This window comes from Oryctolagus cuniculus, chromosome 14, assembly GCF_964237555.1.
Source record: "Oryctolagus cuniculus chromosome 14, mOryCun1.1, whole genome shotgun sequence".
NCBI lineage: Eukaryota > Metazoa > Chordata > Mammalia > Lagomorpha > Leporidae > Oryctolagus > Oryctolagus cuniculus.
The window spans coordinates 37,984,123-38,007,997 of record NC_091445.1 but is presented as its reverse complement, the minus strand read 5'-3'; the positions used below and the strand labels follow the sequence as shown (position 1 = coordinate 38,007,997).

The 23,875-nt window shown below is 39.3% G+C and overlaps 1 protein-coding gene across 5 annotated transcripts in view; it reads left to right on the top strand.

Annotated features, from left to right (window-relative positions):
- Window positions 1-23,875, top strand: part of FCHO2 (FCH and mu domain containing endocytic adaptor 2) — a 129,465-nt gene that overhangs the window by 22,833 nt on the left and 82,757 nt on the right. For all 5 annotated transcript variants that reach the window (XM_051833239.2, XM_070056561.1, XM_070056564.1 and 2 more), the window contains 4 exons: window positions 3,608-3,682; window positions 8,033-8,174; window positions 8,265-8,417; window positions 20,339-20,443. In XM_051833239.2, coding sequence (XP_051689199.2) covers window positions 3,608-3,682; window positions 8,033-8,174; window positions 8,265-8,417; window positions 20,339-20,443 — 475 coding nt within the window. The remainder of the gene's footprint in view (window positions 1-3,607; window positions 3,683-8,032; window positions 8,175-8,264; window positions 8,418-20,338; window positions 20,444-23,875) is intronic.

The following is a 23,875-nucleotide window of genomic DNA, read 5'->3' as shown; positions in this document are numbered from 1 at the left end:
TCCTCCACTGCACTCCCTGGCCACAGCAGTGAGCTGGCCTGGAAGAGGGGCAACCGGGACAGAATCCAGCGCCCCAACCGGGACTAGAACCCTGTGTGCCGGCGCCGCAAGGCGGAGGATTAGCCTAGTGAGCCTTTCAATTTATAGGTTACTTCCTCTTTACTTTTTTTTTGTTGTTGTTGTTGTAAAGGAAACCAAATTTATTTGGTCTACACAGTGTCCTGCATCTTTGAAAATGCTAATTGCATATCCATAGTTTCATTTAACATTTTTCTTTGTCTCACTATATCCTATTGTCATTATACCTACCAACTTGATCAAATTGCATTCACTGTTTTGAAAACACTGCTTCTAGGAGACCTTTACACTTTTAGTAGTGTCTGTTTTATGATGTTAGTGGTTTTTGATGATCATCACCAACTCCTTATTTCACTAGGAGTTTACTTTTGTTTGCATTTTTGCTTAGTAAGAAATTCTAATTGGTAGATAGTTTTCTTAGCAAATTCTTTTAACGTTAGTCCATTATCTATAACTGAAATGTTTGCAACCAGTCTGGCTGTTACTACTTTGAAGGTAACATTTGGTGGCCAGAAGGGTTTGGATCCTTTCAAGATATTCTTTGATTTTCAATAACTTTACTGTGTTGTGACTAGGTAATAGATTTCTTCTCATATATCTCTTAATGTTTGTTGGGCTGCTTGATTCTGGGGTCTGATATAGTTTGTACGTTTTGGAAAATTCTTTATCATTATTTCTTCAAATAGTTCTTCTGACCCATTCTTTCTCTCTTTGCTCTTTACCCTCTCTCTCTCTTTTTAAAGTTTTATCTATTTATTTGAAAGGCAGAGTTAGAGGCAGAGGCAGAGGCAGAGGCAGAGAGATCTTCCATCCGCTGGTTTACTCCCTAAATGGCTGCATCTGCTGGGCCTATCTGGTGAAGATGCCCAAATACTTGGGCCATCCTCCACTGCATTCCCAGGCCATGGCAGAAAGCTAGACTGGAAGAGAAGCAGCTGAGATTTGAACAGGCACCCATATGGGATGCTGGCAGTGCAGGCGGCAGCTCTACCTGCTACACTGCAGTGCCAGCCCCATTATGGGCTTTTTAACTATATCCTTTATGATTTTTCCCTTTATTTCATTCTTTTGTCTTAGAGCTTTAATCTGGGATTGATTATTATTGTCTGTCTTCCAGCTAACTAATTCTCATTGTAGTGTGTGAAATCTGTCATTAAATCCATATCCATTGGAATATTAATTTTAATAATATTTTTCAGATCTGTAATTTATATATTTTTCCAGATATGGTGTGCTTTTCTCTACTCCTTTTAAATGATTTCTAGTTATTTACTGAATAAACAGCTTAATTTTATCATCTTAACATTGGGAATCTTGCTTGTTTGTTCCTGCTAGTTTTTGTTTAATGTTGTCTTTCTTTCTTTATATACCTGATAGTTTTGTGAATGCATTTAAAATGTTCATGCAAAATCCAATATCAGAGTTTGAAAGATTTGGTCTGCAGTTCCTATTGCTTAACAGTTCATCCTTACCTGTGGGATGTTTCCTTTTGGAGCTCATTGTAACCGAGATGGGATTTCCCATGCTTCCCACCAAAGCTCTTACATTTGTCTCCCTTGTCCTGAAGGTTGTTAAAAGCTCTGATGCATTTCTCAGCTTCCTGACTGCTCTTCTCCGTGCGCCCAAGGGAAAATCTGTCCCACATACCTGACTTCTTTGGATAGCCTTTCCTTGGATCTTGGCCTACTGATTCTTAACTGCCTCATTCAGTCTTTGATGTTTGCTTTCTCTCTCTCTGTCTCTCTCAGATTTATTTATTTATTTGAAAGGCAGAGTTACAGAGAGAGAGAGAGGGAGAGCCACACATAAAGATAGAGCTTCCATCTGCTGGGTCATTCCCAGTATGGCTGCAGTGGCTGAAACTGGGTCAGACTGAAGCCAGGAGCATGAAACTACATCTGGTCACCCACATGGGTGCAGTAACCCTAGGACTTAGGCCATCTTTAACTGCTTTCCCAGGTGCATTTGCAGGGAGCTGGATCAGAAGTAGAGCAGCAGGGACTTGAACTGGTGCCCATATAGGATGCCCATGCCACAGGTGGGAGCTTAACCTGCTGTGGCACAGTGTGGCCTCAGTCTGATGGTTTTCAGTTAGACCCTGCCTTCCTGCCACCCATGTTCTCAGTGGGAGGTTTTTATATCATAATCTTATTCACTGTTACAGGAAACTGAACCACTTTTTCTTGCTGTTAAACTTTACTGTTGATATTAATGTTTTTTCCTTAACTAACTTTCTTTAGATGATCAAAGAAGTATTCTTATAGTGTGGTATTATTTTAAAGATACAGAAAAGAGAGCTGATGTGGCTTAACAGGTTGGGCCACCATTTGTGATACTGGCATTCCTTATCTGAATGCTAGTTGAGTCCTGGCTGCCCTACTTCCCATACAGCTACTGCTAATGTGCCTGGGAAGGCAATGGGGGTTGGCTCAGGTGCTTGGGCCCCTGCCTTCTATGTGGGAGGCCTGGATGGAGTTCCTGGCTTTGATCTAGCTCAGACCTGGATGTTGCAGCCATTTGGAAAGTGAACCAGCACTGGAGTGTCTCTCTCCCTCTCCCTGGACCCCAGACACTCTGCCTTTCAAATAAAATCTTCAAGAGAAATACAGAAAAGTTTAAAGGATCAGAAGTCAAAATGCTGTCAGTCAGAGGTGATTCAAATCTCTACATATAGTTATTCTTTGGGCAGTTTATATATTGAACAGATGATTTGATGCAAGAACATTGAGGAAATCTGGATTTTGGATGTTAGAAACAAAAAGTTAATTGAATGAAAGGATAGTGGTGGTTGGTTGTAGAATGTTCCATTGTTAAGGGTAGCACATATAATGAGAAAGACAAGGGTAATTATGAGAAAGGTGAGACTATAAATTTTGTAATGTTAAGGCCAAAACAGCCACATATTTTGTATTTATAGGCTATGTTTTTCCCCCATATTTCATGGTTTCAGTGGTTTTATTTTATTTTATTTTATTTATTTAAAAATTTTGGTGTACTGTTGCTGGAGCTGAGAATCTTATATGCTAAATAGTAGTAGTGTAAAACATAGTTTTCTGGTGTGAAATACTTATTTGTTAATATTTTAGATCTAATTGCATAATAAACCTGAAGTTCAAAGATCTCAGACTTGCTGATGAATCATATTTAGTTTTGTGCAAATGTCTGTCTTTAATGTTCTAATAAATGTACATCACAGTGTTGAAGAATAATAAAACTATGTTCTGTACACCAGGGAAGTATTAAATACAAATGATTTATCATGATAAGTCAGTTTATAGAACAAGAGAGAGAATACAAGAAATAGCATTGTTATACTTACTGTTTATTAGTGTTAAAGACAAAAAAAGTGATGACTTCATTAAAATTTTTTTATGATATAAATTATACCAACTAGTTTTTTGAAGTAGATGCTCACAGAGAACATTAATAGAAGCCAGAAATGCGTGACTGCATATCTATTTTGATAACTTTCCTGTGTTTTTGCTTTCTAAACAAGAGATATATTATAATATGGAATTTGATTTAACAGAGCTACAATAGAAGAAGCATATTCCAGGTCAATGACAAAACTAGCAAAGTCCGCAAGCAATTATTCTCAACTTGGGTGAGTTAATGTCTTCCTCTTTTCCAGTGTTCATTTAGGTGAAGTTCTCTTTTTTATGTTTGAAAGTTTTTATTTAATGAATACAAATTTCATATGTACAGCTTTTAGGGGTATAGTATTTCTTCCCCCCATTCCTGCCCTCCCACCCCCACTCCATCCCACCTCCTACTCCTTCTCCCATTCCATTTTCCATTAAAATTTGTTTTTAATTGACTTTATATTCAGAAGACCAACTCTGTGCTAAGTAGAGATATCAACTATTTGCACCCACACAGATACACAAAGTATAAAGTACAATTTGAAGATAAGATTTACTGTTAATTTTGTAGTACACCTCATTAAGGACAGAGGTCCAACATGGGGAGTAAGTGCACAGTGACTCTTGTTGTTAATTTAACAATTAATTATCTTATTTTTGATGTCAGTGACCACCCAAGGCTCTTGATATGAGCTGCCAAGGCTATGGAAACCTTTTGAGTCCACAAACTGTCAGTATTTAGATAGGGCCATATGCAAGGTGGAAGTTCTCTCCCCACTTCAAAGAAAAGTACATCCTTCTTTGATGGCCCCTTCTTTCCACTGGGTCTCACAGAGATTTTTCATGCAGAACTGTTTTTGCCACTATGTCTTGGCTTTCCATGCCTGAAATTCTCTCATGGGATTTTCAGTCAGCTCCGAATGCCTTAAGGGCTGATTCTGAGATCAGAGTGCTGTTTAGGGCATTTGTCATTCTATAAGTCTGCTGTGTGGACTGCTTCCCATATTGGAACTTCTCTCCTTTGCAGTTCTATCTATTGTTATTACCAGACACTTGGTCTTATTTATGTGACCTCTTTGACTTTTGGTCCTATCTGTATGATCAATTCCACATTTAATATGATCATTTTATCACATAAGGTGGGATTAGTGCCACCCAGCTAAATGGGATTTGGAGTCCCAAGGCAAATTTTTAGCTTAGGTGAAGTTCTTGAGAATATTAAGTTCCACTGAGGCTATGATAATTCATAACTCTGGTGACATATAGTTATACGTTATTTAATCATGGGAATAAGTTATGAGAAATTAGTCTTTAGTTGATTTTGTTATTGCACAAACACTATAGAGTGCTTAAACTAAAATCACCGTGACTTGATGAAGTGATACAATCTCACAGGACCACTGTAGTATATATGGTCCACAGTTGACTGAAAGGTTGTGTGACTTATGGCTGTTTTATGTACTTTTTTTTTTTAAAGATTTATTTTATTTATTTGAAATGCTGAGTTATGGAGAGAGGTAAAGTCAGAGAGAGAGAGAGGTCTTCCATCTGCTGGTTCACTCCCCAGAGACCACAATAGCTGGAGCTGAGCCCATCTGAAGTCAGGAGTCAGGAGACTCCTCTGGGTCTCCCATGTGGACACAAGGGCCCAAGGACTTGGACCTTCCTTTGCTGCTTTCTCAGACATGTTAACAGGAAGGTGGATTGGAAGTGGAGTGACCAGGGCTCGAACCAGCACCCATATGGGATGCTGCGACTGCAGGCCAGGGGCTTTAACTCACTGTGTCAGCGTGTGGCCCATTATGTACTTTTAAAAAATGTTTCTGTCTTAAATGGATGTATTCTTGACAGGAAGTATAATTGAACTTGCTGGATCAAAGCAAATGAAACTTAATTTTCCTGTTTATTAAATTATATAGTCATTCAGTAGCGTAAGTTTGAGGTTATAAATGTTATGTTACATGTGTGCTAAGTATTTGAGTTTTCTGTAATTTCATTTAAATTCTGTCATAGTTTACTGTGATCTTTAAAAACTTGCTTTATTGGGGTGGCCATCTAGTGCAGCCATTAGGTACTTGGGGTGTCTGCATCCCAAACTGGAGTACCTGGTTTGAAGTCCTGGTTTCTCCACTTTAAATCCAGCTGCCTGCTAATGTATACCTTGGCTGCAGATGATGGTGCAGGTACTTGGGCCCCTGCCATCCCAAAGGGACACCTTGGTTGAATTCCCAGCTCTTGGCTTGGCTGTTGTGGATACTTGGGGAGCGAATCAGCAAATGGAAGATCTATGTCTGTCTGTCTGGGCCTTTCAAATTCAAAATGAAAAAAGATAAACTTTATTGAAATAATTAAAAGGCGTTAAAATGTCTCCTGTGATTATATACATTATTATATCTTCCTTTTAAAATTTTATTTTATATGTTCCTATAAAATAAAATTGATGAGAAGACTATATTTAAAATGAGATATGCTCATAGCTATAGCAGCTATGTCAAAATACCTGTATGATCTGAGCCATAAGAACTCTGGAAAAGAAAACCTAATCTAATTATCTGAAAATTTGGGAAAGGGATATGTTTTAGCTAAGATGTTGGAGATGCTCAGTACGATTCCTTTATATATCTGGGGTTCTGATGAATCTATGGATCTCTTGACATCCGGTGCAAGATTTGGTATAGATATTAGTTTATTTTTCCAATGAAGAAGTTATGAATTATCATGCACAAAGTATCATTCACAAATGATTCTGTGGTCTCAAAAATGGTTAAAATGATTGCTTTATGCAAGTATGTAGCTTCATCTTCCCTTCTTCCATCTTCCTTCTCCCTTTTCTGAAACCCTCCTTTTTCTAAAGGCTTCATGTTGATAAACCTCTTCTAAAACATAATTTCTTTTTTATTGACCGCAGTAGAGCTCAAAAGTAACTGGATTAACAAAAGCTAGCTTTAAACCAGTTGGCCTTGGTTTTGGTGTGGGAAATTCTACCTTATTGTCAGTTGCCAGATGGGAGGCAAGAGACATAGGAATAGGTTTTGACTATGCTTTATGGTAACAACATTACGGACAACCTTCCTGCCTTTAGGATGTGTGCTTTTTGTAAATATTGAATGGCACACTGTTTGGTGTTCGTGTCGTCTCTCAAGATCATAAATATTTAGATATCAGTGTTTTGTTTATTGTTGTGTAGGTTAATAAGAATTTGAGTTTTTCTTTCTGTATTTAGTGGCATTTAAATTTATTTTTTGACTTCTTACTTCGCTTTCTTATTAGTGTATATATCAATGTGATTATTTGACCAGAAAAAGGTTGTGTGTATCAAACCTTCAAAAACTGAATAGTATTTGAAATTCCATAAAGAAACCTGTAGTTGAAGAAATCTTAAGTTGAACCCTGTTGTAGTGTAGAGAATCCTTTGGTAAACTTAGGGGACACTCCATCTTCTCTGCCTTGTGAAATCTAGTCTATCATGTATCAAGTTGACCTGACAGGAAGTACAGGTATTTTGGTGCTTGAGAGAATAGATACTTTTCAGGTATCTTTTTCTCTTGAAACTTTCCAGCTAGCCTCTCACCAGATTTAGTGGTTAGATTTTAGAGTGTACAATGAGATCTAATCAGAATAGCCTTAACCTAAGAATTTCAATAATCCTCTTTGAATTTCTTTATTAGTACATGAATGATGCCAGTTAACTTTCCTACTGGGGAGGAAATGTAATAATTAGAGCACATCTTAAAATAACTGCTGTCCCTGCTCTCTTGCTTTGGTAATCATTGATACTGTTTTTTGTTTGTTTGTTTTTTGGTGAGAAGTTTTGTTGTAGAGACCACTCTAAAGTGAGTGCCTGAGCAAAGCATAAATTATCCTTAGATCATTCTCCACTGACCAAATTAGTTTAAACTAACTGCTGCTATCCTTAGTACCACACGGGATATTATAATATAGAAATTCTTGAATATCCTTGAGCCTGCTGAACATTTTAAGTCCTTAATATTGAGAAAAAGAGGTAGGAGAGAATGTCCTACATCCCATACCATGTGATAGAAGGAAGGGCCTATTAATGTATTGTTGAAGTGCGTAGATAGGTAAAATTGTAATGCACCAACACACGTTTCAGATAACTGCTCTCAGATAATTCCCATATAAATACTGCTTATCATATATAAGAATTTGATTGTTGTGCGATTAAATACAAAGAAACTATTTTTGTTGCAGCATTTCAAATGGAGTATTAAACAGTTTTAGATTGAAGTTTGATAATAATTTTTAGCACTAGATGATGATAGAAACGCTTCTGTTACAAGCATAAATAACCAAATTAACTTAGATACCAATACAATATAATTACATAGGAAGGGTCTGACAAGTTCTGTAATATGTAATTTCTGTGTTGTAACTGAGATCCAAAAATATTTTAAATATCCAAGGATAAAAAAATCAAGGTCTACCTGTCAGTTATGTCATTTATTATTTATTTTAATCTTTTGCCTGAATAAAATTGCTAAATATAACATTATTTTTTCATTGATTCCAACTTAGAACCTTAAATTTCTTTTCTTTGAGCAGATTATTCCCATGTTTTTCCTTTCCCTTAGAACATTTGCACCAGTGTGGGATGTGTTCAAAACATCTACAGAGAAATTAGCAAATTGTCACTTGGATCTTGTTAGAAAATTGCAAGAATTAATAAAGGAAGTTCAGAAGTATGGAGAAGAACAAGTAAAATCTCATAAGAAGGTATCATTTTTTTTTTCTTATTAATTGATTGGTCATTTACTGGGTGCTTTAGAGTTCAGTCCTTTTGATGAATCATCTCGTACCAAACAGACTAAAGAAGAAGTTGCAGGAACTCTGGAAGCTGTCCAAACCATTCAGAGCATAACTCAGGCTCTCCAGAAATCCAAGGAGAATTACAATGCCAAGTGTGTAGAACAGGAGCGGTTGAAAAAGGAAGGAGCTACACAAAGAGAAATAGAAAAGGTAATCGTAATAAAATAATACCTTTGTGGCTTCAAAGCACTTTGTTGTACTAGACTGCATTAGATCTTCACTAAAGAATAATCTCATCATAAGGATGAAGACTGCACCTTACTGTGTTAGTGATTGCCTAACTAATGCAGTAGATTTATTTGTAAGATGTTCTTTGTGTAGTAGATATATTAGCAAACACTTTTTTTCTTTGCCGGATATTTTTATAGCAAGATAATTGATGAGCTACTGTTTGGTTAAATCATATACCATTTGGACATTTGGCAGTGGTTAAGATGCCTCTTGGGGGTTACATGTATCCTGTATTAGAGTGGCTGGGCTCAAGTCCCAGTTCCACTTGTGATTCCAACGTTCTGCTAACGCACACACTGAGAAGCAGCAGATAATGGCTTAAGTACCTAGGCCCCTGCCACCCATGTGAGAGACCCAGATTTGAGTTCCTGGCTCCTGGCTTCAGCCTGGTCCAGCCTTGGCTGTTGTGGTCAATTGGGGAGTGAACCAGTTGATGGAAGAGCTCTGTCTCTCTCTGCCTTTCACATAAAAACCATTTTAACAACGAGGTGAAACTTTTTTGAAGCGGGAGTTTGGAATGTATAGAAAGGCAGTAAACATTTGAAGAGAATTTTTACCTGCATGTTGTGTGTGATTTATTGCTATCTTTGAACACATTTAAGTAGCATTGTGTAAACCACAATCCTTTTCAAAATAGTTTAAGTGGGGCTAATGCTGTGACATGGCAGGCAAAGCTGCTGCCCTCAGTACTGGCATCCCATATATGCACAAGTTTGAGTCCCGGCTGCTCCACTTCCGATCCAGCTCTCTGCTTGGTCTGGGAAAACTGTAGAAGATAGCCCAAGTCCTTGGGCCTCTGCACCTGTGTGCAGGAAGAAGCTCCTGGCTCCTGGCTTTGGGTCGGTGCAGCTCTGGCCATTGCAACCATTTGGGGAGTGAACCAGTGGATAGAAGACCTTTCTCTCTCTCTACCTCTCCTTCTCTCTTTGTGTAACTCTGACTTCCAAATAAATAAATAAATCTTAAAAAAAAAAAAAAAGTTGAACCATCCATTTGTTTGATGTAGGATATCTAAGTTATCAAGGAACTACAGGGAGTGATGATTTTGAAAACTTTATAAAATATTTGAAACACCTCATAGAAGAAATAGACCAAATTGAACCTTTGAAAAAAAGATTTATTTATTTATTTGAGAGGCAGAGTTACAGACAGGGAGAGACAGAGAGAAAGGTCTTCAATCTGCTGGTTCACTACCCAAATAGTCCCAACAGCAGAGCTTGGCCATTCCGAAGCCAGGAGCCAGGAGCTTCTTCCGGGTTTCCCACGTGGTGCAGGAGCCCAAGGATTTAGGCCATCTTCTACTGTCTTTCTAGGCAGACAGCTGGTTTGGAAGTGGAGCAGCCAGGACTCGAACTGGCACACGTATGAGATACTGGCACTATCGGTGGCGGTTTTACCCACTGTGCCACAGTGCCAGCTCCCAAATACTACCTTTATAAGATGACATTAAGTTGGGATCCTGGAGGCTGGCAAGAGATAACTTACAAACTTTTAGATGAGGATGGATGAGCATAAAGGAGAAAGTATAACCCAAGTCTATGAAAGTCATTTATTTTATATTCTGTGGAGTTGTTGAGCAGATCTGATGGTGGGAGAGAGAGAAAGAGAGGAGGGGACAAACAAAAGCCTTCCATCCCGAATGAACGAACAATCAAAATTCTAGAGCACATGAAAAATATGCTGTGGCATAGTGAGTTAAGCTGCTGCCTGCAGCGCTGGCATTCCATATGTGGGCTTGTTGGAGTCCTGGCTGCTCCACTTCCAATTCAGCTCCTTGCTAATGTGCCTGGGAAAGCAGCATTGGAGGGCCCAAGTGCATTGCCCGCTGCACCCAAGTGGGATATTTGGAAGAAGTTCTAGGATCCTGGCTTTAGTCTGGCCCAGCCCCAGCTGTTTCAGCCATTTAAGAAGTGAACCAGCAGATGGAAGACCTCTCTCTCTGTGTGTGCCTCTTCCTCTTTCTCTGTAGTTTTGCCTTTCAAAGCTTTAATTTATACAAAAAAGTGGTATAAAAAAGAAACTTCATATTTGATATAGTCAAATGATGGATTTGGAAGATTGTATAGTGGGAATGTTCTTTATCTAAAATACTTGGGACCAGAGTGTTTTGGATTTCAGATTTTCTCAGATTTTGGATTATTTGCATATATGTAATGAGGTATCCTGGAGGAAGGACCCCCAGTCTAAACACAAAATTAATTTGTCTCATATACATTGTGTACATAAGACTGAAATTTTTTTTATGCAGTGTTTTATATAATATTGTGTATGAAACAGAGATTCATGGTGTGGAATTTTCTACCTGTGGTATATTAGTGCCCAAAATGTTTTTTAGAGTGTTTTGGATTTTCAGATTATGAGTGCTTAATCTGTACTGAGAGACCTCATGCAGAATATAGCACAGATAAAAAAATAATTAATTTGAATTTCCAAAGGGAAAAATGAAAGGAATTGCGGATAAGTCATATTTGAAGCAATAACAGCAGAATTGAAGAAATTCAAGAACCCTCAGGTTGAAAGTATATTATAGATATTAAGCAGATTAAATAAAGATAAATTAAGATTTAGGTACCACAGCAAAAGAGAATATTCAAAATTAGAAGGTACTTTTTTTCCCCCTCAAATTTCAGAATTCAAAACATATCTTTGATGGTACGTATAATCATTGTTGGTAAGGTGGCATTTATAGTGTAGTTTTGTTGCCTGTGCAAGCTTGGTTGCTTGATTGGACAGCTGCAATGCTTTGATATTTCGGTTAACCAACCAACCACTTAAGGACCATTTGAAAGAATTATAGTTCTGATTGTTGTCTGTAAAGCTTTTGTTGACCCTTTCTGGTAAGATCAAGTACTTGAAAGAAAATCTGGACATAATAGTGGAGCACTTTGCAGAAATGCTGGGTCAGTAATGTTCTTGATATGATGATATTGGAGGTAATATCTTATGAGACAAAAGAGACCTCCTTGATCTCTGAGTTAGGAAATAATTGAGAAGGTTCAGAATTTTAATATCAGTATGACTTAGGATTACTCTCTGGTCATTTTGCTTTTGTTGCATTTTACATAAAATTATTAAGATAAAAATCTACGTCTAGGTAAGTCTGAAAGAGCTCTTTGCAATAAATATAAAAGTGCTTTAAAAATTTTAAATTTATTTTATATATTAGAGAGAGGCAGAGGGGTATCTTCCATTGCTGGTTGACTCCTCAAATGCCCAGAACAGCTAGGGCTGGGTCAGGATGATGCCTGGGACTCAACCTGGGTCTTCCACATGATTGGCAGGGAACAAAGTACTTGCCATCATCTGCTGCCTCCCAGGGAGTGCATTAGCAGGAACCTGGATTGGAAGTGGAACTGGGATTTGAACCCAGGGTCTCTTACAAGTTGCATCTTAACTGATGCACCAAATGCCCACCCACTAAAGGTATTTTCTGCTTTATTAGTATACAAGAAAATAGTGTGCCTTAAAATTAATGGCATATCAGACTTAGTGGTAAAGTATGTACATTAAGTATAACTAGAAAGAATTACAAGTATAATTTCAATTCCTAAATAAAAAATAAAATTTTATATTAATTGAAGAGGAGAAAGAAGAAATAGAGACGTGAAGAAAAAGAATGGGAAGCAGAAAAAACTCAAAATGAGTTGAAGGAAATAAATTCAAACATACCAGTAATCATAATACATATAAATTGATTAGAATCCCCTAATAATAGACTGTCAAATTGGAAGAAATCTTATGTAAAACAATGTTCAGTAATATGGGAATGTTTCAAATATACTATACTGCAGTTCAAATAAATGAACTAAATAGAGGGAAGTAATAGATTTGACAGTTAAAATACTCTACCAAAAAAAAAAAAAAAACCACTAGGGGTTGAAGAACAAATAGAATCTTGAAGCTAGGTGATGGGTTCATGGGATCTATTAAAACTTCTTTGTGTGTTCTGTAATTTCTATTAAAAGAAAAGGAGTGGGGCTGGAATGACATGTATTAACATGGGTAGATCTACAAAGCATAATGTTGAGCAAGAAAAGCAAAGACTCTCACAGTCTGAGTTAGCAGGGAACTGGAATCAGGAGCTCTAAATAGCTGAGTATCAAACCCAGGCACTTTAGTGTAAGACACAGCTGTCTTAACTGTGAGCCCAGATGCCTGCCACAGTGTTTTTTTGCTTTTATTTTTGTTTTTGAGACTTAGATTTTTCAACCATTTTCCCTTGGGGAACTTAAACAATACCATGAGTATTATGACATAGACATACTTCTTACACATATTCACAAACCCTTCTTTTTTATAAAACACCAGTTAGTAGGCATACTACTTGTTTCATATGTATACATTCACTTCACAGGATTTTATTATAATAGTAAGACTGGCACTTAAAGAAAATCTGACACTGTGACACAGCAAGTTAAGCCCCTGCTTGGGATGCCTACATTCCACATCTGATGCCTGGTTTGCTGCTCTGCTTCAGATCTAGCTTTCTGCTAGTGCGCCTGGGAGGCAGCACGTGTTGTGTTTGAGTCCCTGCCACTCAAGTGAGAAACCCACATGGAATTCCTAGCTCCTCACTTTGGACTGGCCCAGCCCTAGTTATTGCAGGCTTTTAGGGGGTGAACCCGTACATGGAAGTTCTGTCTCTCTGTGTCTGTGTCTGTCACTCTGCCTTTCAAATAAGCAAGCATTAAAAAACAGAAGAACATTTCTGGTAGTATATCAGTAAATTTTGATTTCCTATTTAAGAACAAATGCTTCAACCTGCCTTTGTAGTAATGATTTTACAAAAGTGGCTAAGTTTGTTATTACCAGGGCATTCAGTTTCTGTGATTATATCCCAAGAATTTATAACATTACTAAGCATATATGCTATTTAGAAAGTTGTTTTGATTAAATAATTTAGCTCTTTCTTGTTTTCAAAATATATAAATGTTGCCAATAAAATTACATTGTAAAATGTCTACATCTTTTTATATGACACTCTTAGTTTTCTTTAAATTTGTTTTTGTCATTCTTTTTTTTTTCTTTTTTTGATTTGTCATACATAGCCCTTTTTGAGGGTAATTAAGTTAAGATCATTCAACAGAGAGAGCAATTTTCCATCTGCTGGTTAATTTGCCAAATGCCAGCAATAACCAGGGCTGGGCCAGGCCAAAGCCAGGAGCCCAAAACCTCATCCGGGTCTCTTATATGGGTATAGGAACCCTAGTAGTTGGGCTGTCTTCTGCCGCATTTCAGGCTTGTTAGCAAGAAGCTGAGTTGGAAGGAAGTGGATCTGATCCTAGGCATTCTGATAGGTGGATGTCACATCACAGATCACAAAACCTGCCTCTTTTTTTTTTTTTTTGTCATTCTTTTTTTTTTTTTTTTTTTTTTTTCCCCTTTCAGGCACAGTTAGGCAGAGACAGACAGAGAGAAAGGCCTTACTTCCATTGGTTCACCCCCTAAATGGCCACCACGGCTGGTGCCAGGTGCTTCCTCCTGGTCTCCCATGGGGTGCAGGGCCCAAGCACTTGGGCCATCCTCCACTGCCTTCCTGGGCCACAGCAGAGAGCTGGACTGGAAGAGGAGCAACGGGGACAGAATCCGGCGCCCCAACTGGGACTAGAACCCAGGGTGCCGGGACCGCAGGCGAAGGATTAGCCAAGTGAGCCGCAGCGCTGGCCTTTTTTGTCATTCTTTAAAAAAAAACCCTTATAAAGCAGTAAAATCTTTGATGAGCATTTGGTACAGCAATCAAATGCCACTTGGGCTGCCAGCATCTCATACTGGAGTGCTTGGTTCTAGTCCAAGCACCCTTTCTGGCCCTGCTTCCTATTAATGTGCATCCTGGAAGGCAGTTGGTGATAGCTCAAGTCTTGGGTCCCTGTCATCCACTTGGGAACCTTGGTTGCGTTCTAAATGGCTGGCTTCTGCACGGCCTAGTCCAAGCTGTTGGTGAGTACTGGGAAGTGAGCCAATGGATAGAAGTTTTTTGTCTCTCTATTTCTCTCTGTCCATCTCTTCATTTCAAATAAAATAAAAATAAATTTTAAAAAACAAGAAAATATTATTTTTAAAAACATTTTATTATTGAGTACATCTTTTGTTGGTTTTCCAAGTGCTTCTTTCAGTTGCTGTGTCATTTTCTAATGATTCTGGTATATTATTTTTAACTTGAGTGAGCACTGATGTAAAAAATTAAAGCTAGATTTTAAAAGGGTACCTTTTTTCCCCCTTCTTACTCCCTAATGAGAGAAATGAAATGATACTATTTCCTGGTATCAGAGAATGCTGCAAAAATTACCTGTTTACAGTATTGAGTTAGATTCAGTTTAGTCTTTGAGATAAGGTGATAAATAGTTCAAGTTAGAAGTAGTGAGCAAATAAATGTGTATACTGAGCTAAGTGGCTAGAACAAAATTTATGGTGAGAATGTTGTAGAAGTAAAAAGTTATGAAAATATTCAATTACTATTTTTAGCCCTCTTTTTGTTTAAATAAGATTTTCCTTCTTCCTGACTACATATGCTAATGTATGCTAGGCTTTTTTTTTTTTTTTTTTTTTTTTTTTTTTTTTTTTTTTAAGGTTTTAATTATTTATTTGAGAGGCAGAGTTACAGACAGGGGGAGAGAGAGAAAGGTCTTCCATATGCTGGTTCACTCCCCAAATGGCCACAATGGCTGGAGCTGGGCGGATCCAAAGCCAGGAGCCTGGAGTTTCTTCCAGGTCTCCCATGTGAGTGCAGGGGCACAAGGACTTGGGCCATCTTCCACTGCTTTCCCAGGCCATAGCAGAGAGCTGGATCAGAAGAGGAGCAGCTGGGATACAAACTGGTGCCATATAGGATGCTGATGCCACAGTAGGAGGCTTAGCCTACTATACCACAACACTGTCCCCTTTTACTCCTCTCGGCTCAGTGAAGATTTGAGTAGCAAAACCAATTAGAATTCTAGAGTTGATTGGAACACAGAAAGGAGAAATGATGCTTTAGAGGCTTACTCCCATCTCTTAAATTCCTATGTGATGTATGTAGGATGTTGTGAAATAATTGCTTTGTTTATATTCTAGAAATACAGGTCTTCTGTGAGGAGTATTGTTCCTCCAGACCGTCATCCTTTGTGTCTGTGAGGTTATAAATTCCTTGTGAATGAGAAACCATCATTGTACTGTCTGTACTTGGGAAATAATTGGTATAGCAAAATATTATTTGAATTTTTCAGTTAATATGTTAACTATAGACCTTAAAATATTCTTGTCTTTTTAATGATTTATTCAAGTATTTTGTGATTTATTGGATTATAAAGTGACAGTTTGCATGCAACAGTAAATAAATATTTTAGTTCCTATCCTACCACTATGTTACCACTAAGGTTATTAAAGGCTCCACATGTGTTATCCCCTCCGGTCTTCAAAATGCTTCTTTTTTCTTGGAGAGTCAAGACATACCAGTAAATAGTGCAGAATGAGAGGTTCCAGAGAGGATTGAATGGGGGCCTGTGCTGTCCCATCAGTGGGTTAAAGCTGTGGCCTGCAGCGCCAGTATCTCATATGGTTGCTGATTTGAGTCCTGACTGCTCCACTTCCAATCCAGCTCCCTACTAATGTGCCTGGGAAGGCAGTGGAGGAGGGCCTGAGTCCTTGGGCCCCTGCTCCCATGTAGGAAACTAGGATGACCTCCCATGTAGGAAACCTGGCTTTGGCTGTCCCCTGGTTGTCGCGACCATTTGGGGAGGTGGAAAATCTGTCTCTCCTTCTGTCTCTCTAACTCTGCCTCTCAATAATAATATTAAAAAAAAACTAATAAATCATAAAAAAATAAAAAAGAGGGCGGAATTATAAGTTGGGAAGAAGATGTATCTTATTTTGAACAGAATTTCAAAGAAGAAAACCTGTATGAAGAGCCCATGAAATAAATTACTTTTAAAAATATAGTTGTTAGCATTTGTTTTTTAATTTCTATTTTTATGAATCTCTTTTCTAATTATAAATATCTGTGATCATTATCAATATTTACACACAGATTATTAATAGATTATTATTAGTAGAGAATAAAGTAGGTGTTGGGATGAAGAATGAAGAAGAGACTACCAGTGGGACTACATTTACAATGTGCAGTGTAGATTTTTTTTGAAGATTTATTTATTTATTTGGGCAGAGTTACAGAGAGAGAGGGACAGACAGATCGTCAAACCTCAGGTTTACTCCCTAAATGGCTGCAATGGTTGGGGCTGGGCCAGGCCGAAGCCAGGAGCTTCTTCTCAGTCTCCAGCGTGGGCTCAAGGGTCCAAAGACTTGGGCCATCTTGGGCTGCTTTCCCAGGTGCATTAGCAGGGAGCTGGATAGAAAGTGGAGCAGTCAGGACTCAAAGTGGCTCCCATATGGGATGCTGGCACTTGCAGACGGTGGTTTAACCCACTGTGCCACGGTGCTGGCCTCCAAACGTAGGTTGCTAATTGTCTTTGTTTAGACTGAACAGTTAGGTGGTTAGAATAAAGACTAAAATCTCTGAATAAAAAGGAAATCTAGAAAACCATGCCCACTGTGATTGTTGTCTAAATAAATTCTAGCATATTTAGTTATCTGGATTAACTGGGGAGGTACTTAATAATCTGTTAATGTCCATTTCATCTAATTTTTATATGTTCGAGGAGGGCCAGATTGTTTAGAGGAAATACAGTGCTCTAAAATAATGTCAGGTGGCCAGATGGTGGGAGTAGTTAAGAAAGAAAAATCCCTAAGCACAAACCAGAAACTTGTTAGAGGTTTTAGTCACCTTCTCTAGGGATGGACAGTTCAGTACAAGTCAGTAATGCAGATACATTTTTATATAATAGCAAAATAGAATGTGTGTTCTTGATGGTGTTCCTTGTTAGACGTGGTAATAGCAGGCGGTATTTATTTTGGAAATTTAACTGTATATCCTGCCCCAAGAATTTTTTCTAATTACATTTTATCACTACCACAGTTCTGAAAACTAGGTGATTTTGTTTCCATTTTAGAAAAGAGAACTGTTTATGGCCGGCGCCGTGGCTCAATAGGCTAATCCTCCACCTTGCGGCGCCGGCACACCGGGTTCTAGTCCCGGTTGGGGCGCCGGATTCTTTCCCGGTTGCCCCTCTTCCAGGCCAGCTCTCTGCTATGGCCGGGAGTGCAGTGGAGGATGGCCCAGGTGCTTGGGCCCTGCACCCCATGGGAGACCAGGAAAAGCACCTGGATCCTGGCTCCTGCCATCGGATCAGCGCGGTGCGCCGGCTGCAGCGGCGGCCATTGGAGGGTGAACCAGCGGCAAAAGGAAGACCTTTCTCTCTCTGTCTCTCTCTCTCACTGTCCACTCTGCCTGTCAAAAAAAAAAATAAATAAAAAAAAAAAAATTAAAAAAAAAAAAAAAAAGAAAAGAACTGTTTAAAGCTAAAAACACAAGGACAAGTGGATAGAAAATGGTAGAGACAGAATTTGAATCCAGTTTCTTTTGGCTCCAAAACCAGTTGTGTTTACACTGCACCATAAAGTGACATCCTATATTCTCTATTTTAGAAGGCATATATGCTTATATGTTATATACTTTAGTTTTACAGAGTGTGAAATTGTCTGTTGACAGGGTAGGTCTATATCTCTTGCCACTCCCAAAACTCAGGATAAATGTAGTTTTCCTGTTTCCAGTTCTTTTTCTTAGAATTCTGATTACCGCTGAAGATACATACATAATGACACTAGTTGGCTGTACGCAAATTACTTATTTTACAGCTTTCCTTTCCCTCACTGGCTCCTAACAGTATTTTTTTCATCTAGTCATTGCCTTCTGCATTCTCCACAACCATAGTTTGATCCTTTTTTCATTTTCATTAATACTTTGGTTTTCTTACTTATGGTAAACCATCTCTCTCTCTCACTGTCAAAACAGGCAGAGTTAGACAGAGAGAGAGACAGAGAGAAAGGTCTTCCTTTTCCATTGGTTCACCTCTGAAGTGGCCGCTACGGCCAGCGTGTTGCGCCGATCCGGCGCCTGGAGCCAGGTGCTTCCTCTGGTCTCCCATGCGGGTGCAGGGCCCAAGCACTTGGGCCATCCTCCACTGCCTTCCCGGGCCACAGCAGAGAGCTGGCCTGGAAGAGGAGCAACCGGGACAGAATCCGGCGCCCCGACTGGGACTAGAACCCAGGGTGCTGGCGCTGCAGACGGAGGATTAGCCTAGTGAGCCACGGCGCAGGCCAGTCATCTCTTAACCTCCTTTGCGGGCTCCTCTTGTGAGTCCTGCACTGCCGGGATGGTGGGGCGGTGGCGACAAGAAGCACTGGAGCCGGCGCCGCGGCTCACTAGGCTAATCCTCCGCCTAGCGGCGCTGGCACACCGGGTTCTAGTCCCGGTCGGGGCGCCGGATTCTGTCCCGGTTGCCCCTCTTCCAGGCCAGCTCTCTGCTGTGGCCAGGGAGTGCAGTGGAGGATGGCCCAGGTGCTTGGGCCCTGCACCCCATGGGAGACCAGGAAAAGCACCTGGCTGCTGGCTCCTGCCATCGGATCAGCGCGGTGCGCCCGCCGCAGCGCGCTGGCTGTGGCGGCCATTGGAGGGTGAACCAATGGCAAAGGAAGACCTTTCCCTCTGTCTCTCTCACTGTCCACTCTGCCTGTCAAAAACAAACAAACAAACAAACAAACAAAAAGAAGCACTGGAGACAAGTTTTGGTGAACAAGTCTGTTAAACAACAATCAAGCATAAGCTTTTAAAGGGCCGGCAGAGGCGGCTTAGCTAGTTCAGGTCAACACTAATTCTATAGGACAAAGCTGAAACTGGCGCTGCTGTGCTTCTCCAATCAGCTTGAAGGACACATAGCCTACATAGCCTTCCAGGGGGTCCTATTGGGCCTGGGCCATACCTGGGAGCTGTTTACCTGATTGACAGTTATGAGGCCCTTCAACAGCAAGGGGGTGGGGGAAAGGGTCTTTTCCTGAGGCATGCTGTGCCAATGCCCTCTTAACCTCTTGTGTGGGCTAGGCAGGCAGTCTCCAAGCCAGGCACAGGATCACCCACACTCCTTGAGAAATTGGAGATCTTTTTATCACGAAATCCTGCAGCTTGTCTTTCTTTGATCTTTAAACTCTTCATGCCGACCCTGCCCCCCACTTTCCTATGTGCAAATTGATCAGTCTTTGAGAATGGTCCAGTTTCTGTTTTTGTACAGATTGTTCTTCCTTTATCAAGTCCTGGAGGAAAAGCTCTCTATATAATTACCTCCATGTTCTTCACTGCCCATGCTGTTAGTAAGTTTTGATTGATTAAGTAACTTCTTCAAAACTAGAACCATAATGTTATACTAACCATTTTTTTAAGAGTAGAAATCTCATAAAAACAGATTAAAAACAAGCTTACAAGTTTGGTAGAGCGTAATGGAAACAGAAACTTCAAGGAAAACCATTGTTAACTTTTGAACTAAGTTTGTAGACTCTGACATTAAGTGTCATATATGTACATTGTGGGGGAGGAGGGAGGACTTACAGGAGTGTCTAGTATGCCCTGTGGTATTGTGTCACATGATTGTACATTGTTAGGAAATTTCTTCCCACAGTGTGGTAACATATTCTTAGTAACAATGTAATGGGGTTCTACTGTATGACTTTGGGCTATAAAATGAGAGTGTTTTAACTTCTCAAAGCATGTTTTGTCTGAAAGGAGAGTCAGTGTTTAATTCCTGAGTTATTGTCTGACCATAACAACAACAAAAGACTAACACAGGCTTGACAACAGGTATTAAAATGAGTTATTTGTCATATTGAACTCTTAAAATGTATTTTACTTTGTTATTTTGTATTAATTTATATTGGGAAAAAAATGGCCAGTGCACAAAGATGTTTTTGTTTTATTGCAGGCAGCTGTTAAATCTAGGAAAGCGACAGATACCTATAAACTATATGTGGAAAAATATGCATTAGCAAAAACTGATTTTGAACAGAAAATGACAGAAACTGCTCAGGTTGGTATTTTTAACGCTTTAAAATCACAAACAGGATATTTTGTATTTGTGTATACTTTTTAAATGAATTTTTCTGTCATAATTTTTTAGAGTTAGAAATATTAAAATGCACAGTCTCAGTGTTGTAATAATGCTATCTGAAAAATAGGCATATTGTTTGGGTGATTGAGATCAAGATGCAATAGTGCATTACTATGTTGGAAGAAGTTGTTCAGGTAGCTCTAGAGAGGCTGATTAAAGATTCCTGGGGAAAAACTAGGTGTTGGTAGATGATGAACACGGTGCTGATTGTTAACCCTTTGTGTGGAGTTTAAAGTTTACTTTTGCTTATGAAGAAAACCGGAAGTGATTCAGTGCTGAGGATACCATTAACAAACCTTGCTGTCTGCTAAAGGATTTACAGTTTACTAAAGGCAGACAGACATTGAAATTGTCAGTTTCCATAGGTGTGTGGTAAATTACACCTGACTTGGCATGTGTAGTGCCCTGGTTTAAGATGGGTGCCTCTTACAAGTCTTACCTAACACTTCTACCCTTACCCTTGTCTTCTTGTTTTGTTTTCCTCCTTAGTACCTACCATCATCTAACACACCAAAAATTTCATTTTCTTTGTAAATCAGGGCAGGGTGGGTATCCTGAGGTGACAAGGACCCCAGAAATCTCAAGGATTGACCTTTCTCGTGCTCCACGTCTGTTGTGGATAGTTGCAGTGCTGGTGCACGTCGTCCTCATGTGGGTGTAGGGGAGGCTGGTAGAGGAACCTCTTTCTGGGATGTTGTTAGTCATTATACACGAGAGGCTAGAAATGTAGTGAATCTCACTGGCTCTCCTGTTCTAACTGCTGTCTATCTTCCCTCACTAGGATGTAAATTCTTTGAGCGCAGGGATTTATTTATTTATTGCTATATCCTCAGCATTTACAGTAGTTACTGGCTCATACTGGGTACTCAGAATGAAAGAAGGACTTGATAATTTAGATGTTTTGGACTTTAGATCTTTCTGTTTTTTCACTTGAAGTGGTGAATGACTCATAGGCATGCTTGTGTGCGTATATGTTTCTGTCTTCACTTCCCGTGTGTAGACGCTGGTATATACAGTGTCCGCAGCGGTAAGACAGACAGCTCCTTGATGGGGTTCACAGTCAAGAGGAGGGAGGCAGACATTAGCTGCTTTAAAATAGGAAAATGATTAGTATCTGCTAATGAAAATGTTTACTTTTCAGTTATTTAAATTGAGAAAAAACAGGAATTAGAACTTGTGAGTCAGCGTTGTTCATATTACCTTATAACAATTTTTTTAGCATTCTTCTTTTTGTTTCTTTGTCGCTATCTGCTTCCCCATTGCTTTGTCTTTTTTTTTTTTGCTTTCTTTCCAAAATGGTATTTTAATTGTTTATTCTGCTATTTGCAAATTGGCTATGTTAATTTATCTGAGTGGATGTGTGACCATACTGCTTTTAAATGTGATGCTATACTTTGCAAATGTGTATGTGTTTTCTTTGCCTCTGTGTCTATCTCTGTGTTTTTACTTTCAATCCAGCTCCCTGCTAATGTGCCTAGGGAAGTAGTAGAAGATGGCCCAAAAACTTGGGCCCCCTTCCACCCAGGTAGGAGACTGGGATGGAGTTCCTGGCTCCTGGCTTTGGCCTGGCACCTTCTGACCATTTGAGGGGTGAACCAGCAGATGGAAGATCATTTCTCCTCTTTCTCTATAACTGCCTTTCAAATAAATAAATAAATCTTTTTTTCTTAAAAAAAAAAAAAGAGTTGAGGAACATACAGTAGAAGAATGATTCTGTAGTTCATATTTAAAAGAAATAGCTTTCAGCTGAAATTTTAGCAATCAATAGGTATTTTCTCACAAGCGGACATACATACAGGAAAGTCCAGCCACATAGTCATTAACTTCCTGTGGAGGACACCTGCCTTCGAGGGGAACTGTGTCTGCGCTCTCTTCTGCATTGGCTGCACTGAAGAGTATATTAAAGCATGAGTGCGTACAGAAGCTGAAGGCATGATTCTGATGCAATGTGGAAACTTTTTTGGGGGTACTGCTATTCCTTAAAATCAGTGACCATTGAACTCAGAGGATTTCAGCCATGGGAAAGGAGTACCATGTACCATCTTAACTGTTTTGAGTATAAGTAAATGAAATCTCTTGAAAAATCCGTTTTTTTTTTCCCCTTTTCAATTTCAAGTTCATTATGTTCACATGTATTATTACAATAATTGTAAAAAGTTGTCTTGTCAGCCAGGATATATAAAAGGATATATTAAAGCTACAGAGATCCTGAAAATCCTAAATCTGAAAGTGTTGCTTAGCAAATCCCAAAGATTCCAAAACTAGCTATCTCACTGCTTTAAAGAAAACAAAATTACTGTGTTTTGTTTTAAACTTTTTCAAATGTCCCATTAACTAGTAGTGGTGAAAAGCAGAAAGAGAGGTCACAATTTCAATCATTCTGATTGTCTACTCACATGAAAAAACTTAACTCACAAACACTCTAAGTAAAGTAAATTCTAACTGCTGTCACCCAAGGCACTTAATTTCTTTTTCCACTAGTAAATAAATGTTCTGCCACCCAAATTTGATTTCACTGGGATGAGGTCAACCTGACTAGCCTGCAACAAAAGGAAAGTGGTGAAGGATCTGACTTCTAAAAACCCAAACTAAAACCCACTTTTTATGAAGAAGCAGTTCAACCAGCTAGGACTTAACTGGTGCTCAGATGGGATTGTCATTGCAGGCAGCAGCTTATTAACCTGCTGCACCACAACAATGGCCTCTGTTGCGCAATTCTTTTTTTTTTTTTTCTTTAAGATTTATTTATTTATTTGAAAGTCAGAGTTACACAGAGATAGAAGGAGAGGCAGAGAGAGAGAGAGAGATCTTCCATCCGCTGGTTCACTCCCCAGTTGGCCGCAATGGCCGGAGCTGTGCTGATCTGAAGCCAGGAGCCAAGAACCTCCTCTGGGTTTCCCATGCGGTGCCGGGGCCCAAGGACTTGAGCCATCTTCTACTGCTTTCCCAGGCCATAGAAGAGAGCTGGATCAGAAGTGAAGCAGCTGGGTCTCAAACCCGTGCCCATATGGGATGCCGGCACTGCAGGTGGCGGCCTTACCTACTACGCCACAGTGCCGGCCCCTGTTGCTCAATTCTTGAGAGTAATTCAGGATCTTCAAGGATTGATATCCCATTGACTTGGTCGGAGTAGCAGTGATAAGCACTCTCTTTTAACTCTGCCATTCCTCATGAATCACATTGGTTTAAGTTTTTGGATGTTATATTACCCCAAAAATTGATTTTTTTAAAAGCTCATAACATTTATACAACTTTAGATACCATTTGGCTTAATAATTTTGATCATGTAACTCAGTGATGAAGAAATTTGGCTATTAAATATGGAGTGAGGGAACTTAATGTGATAAACTA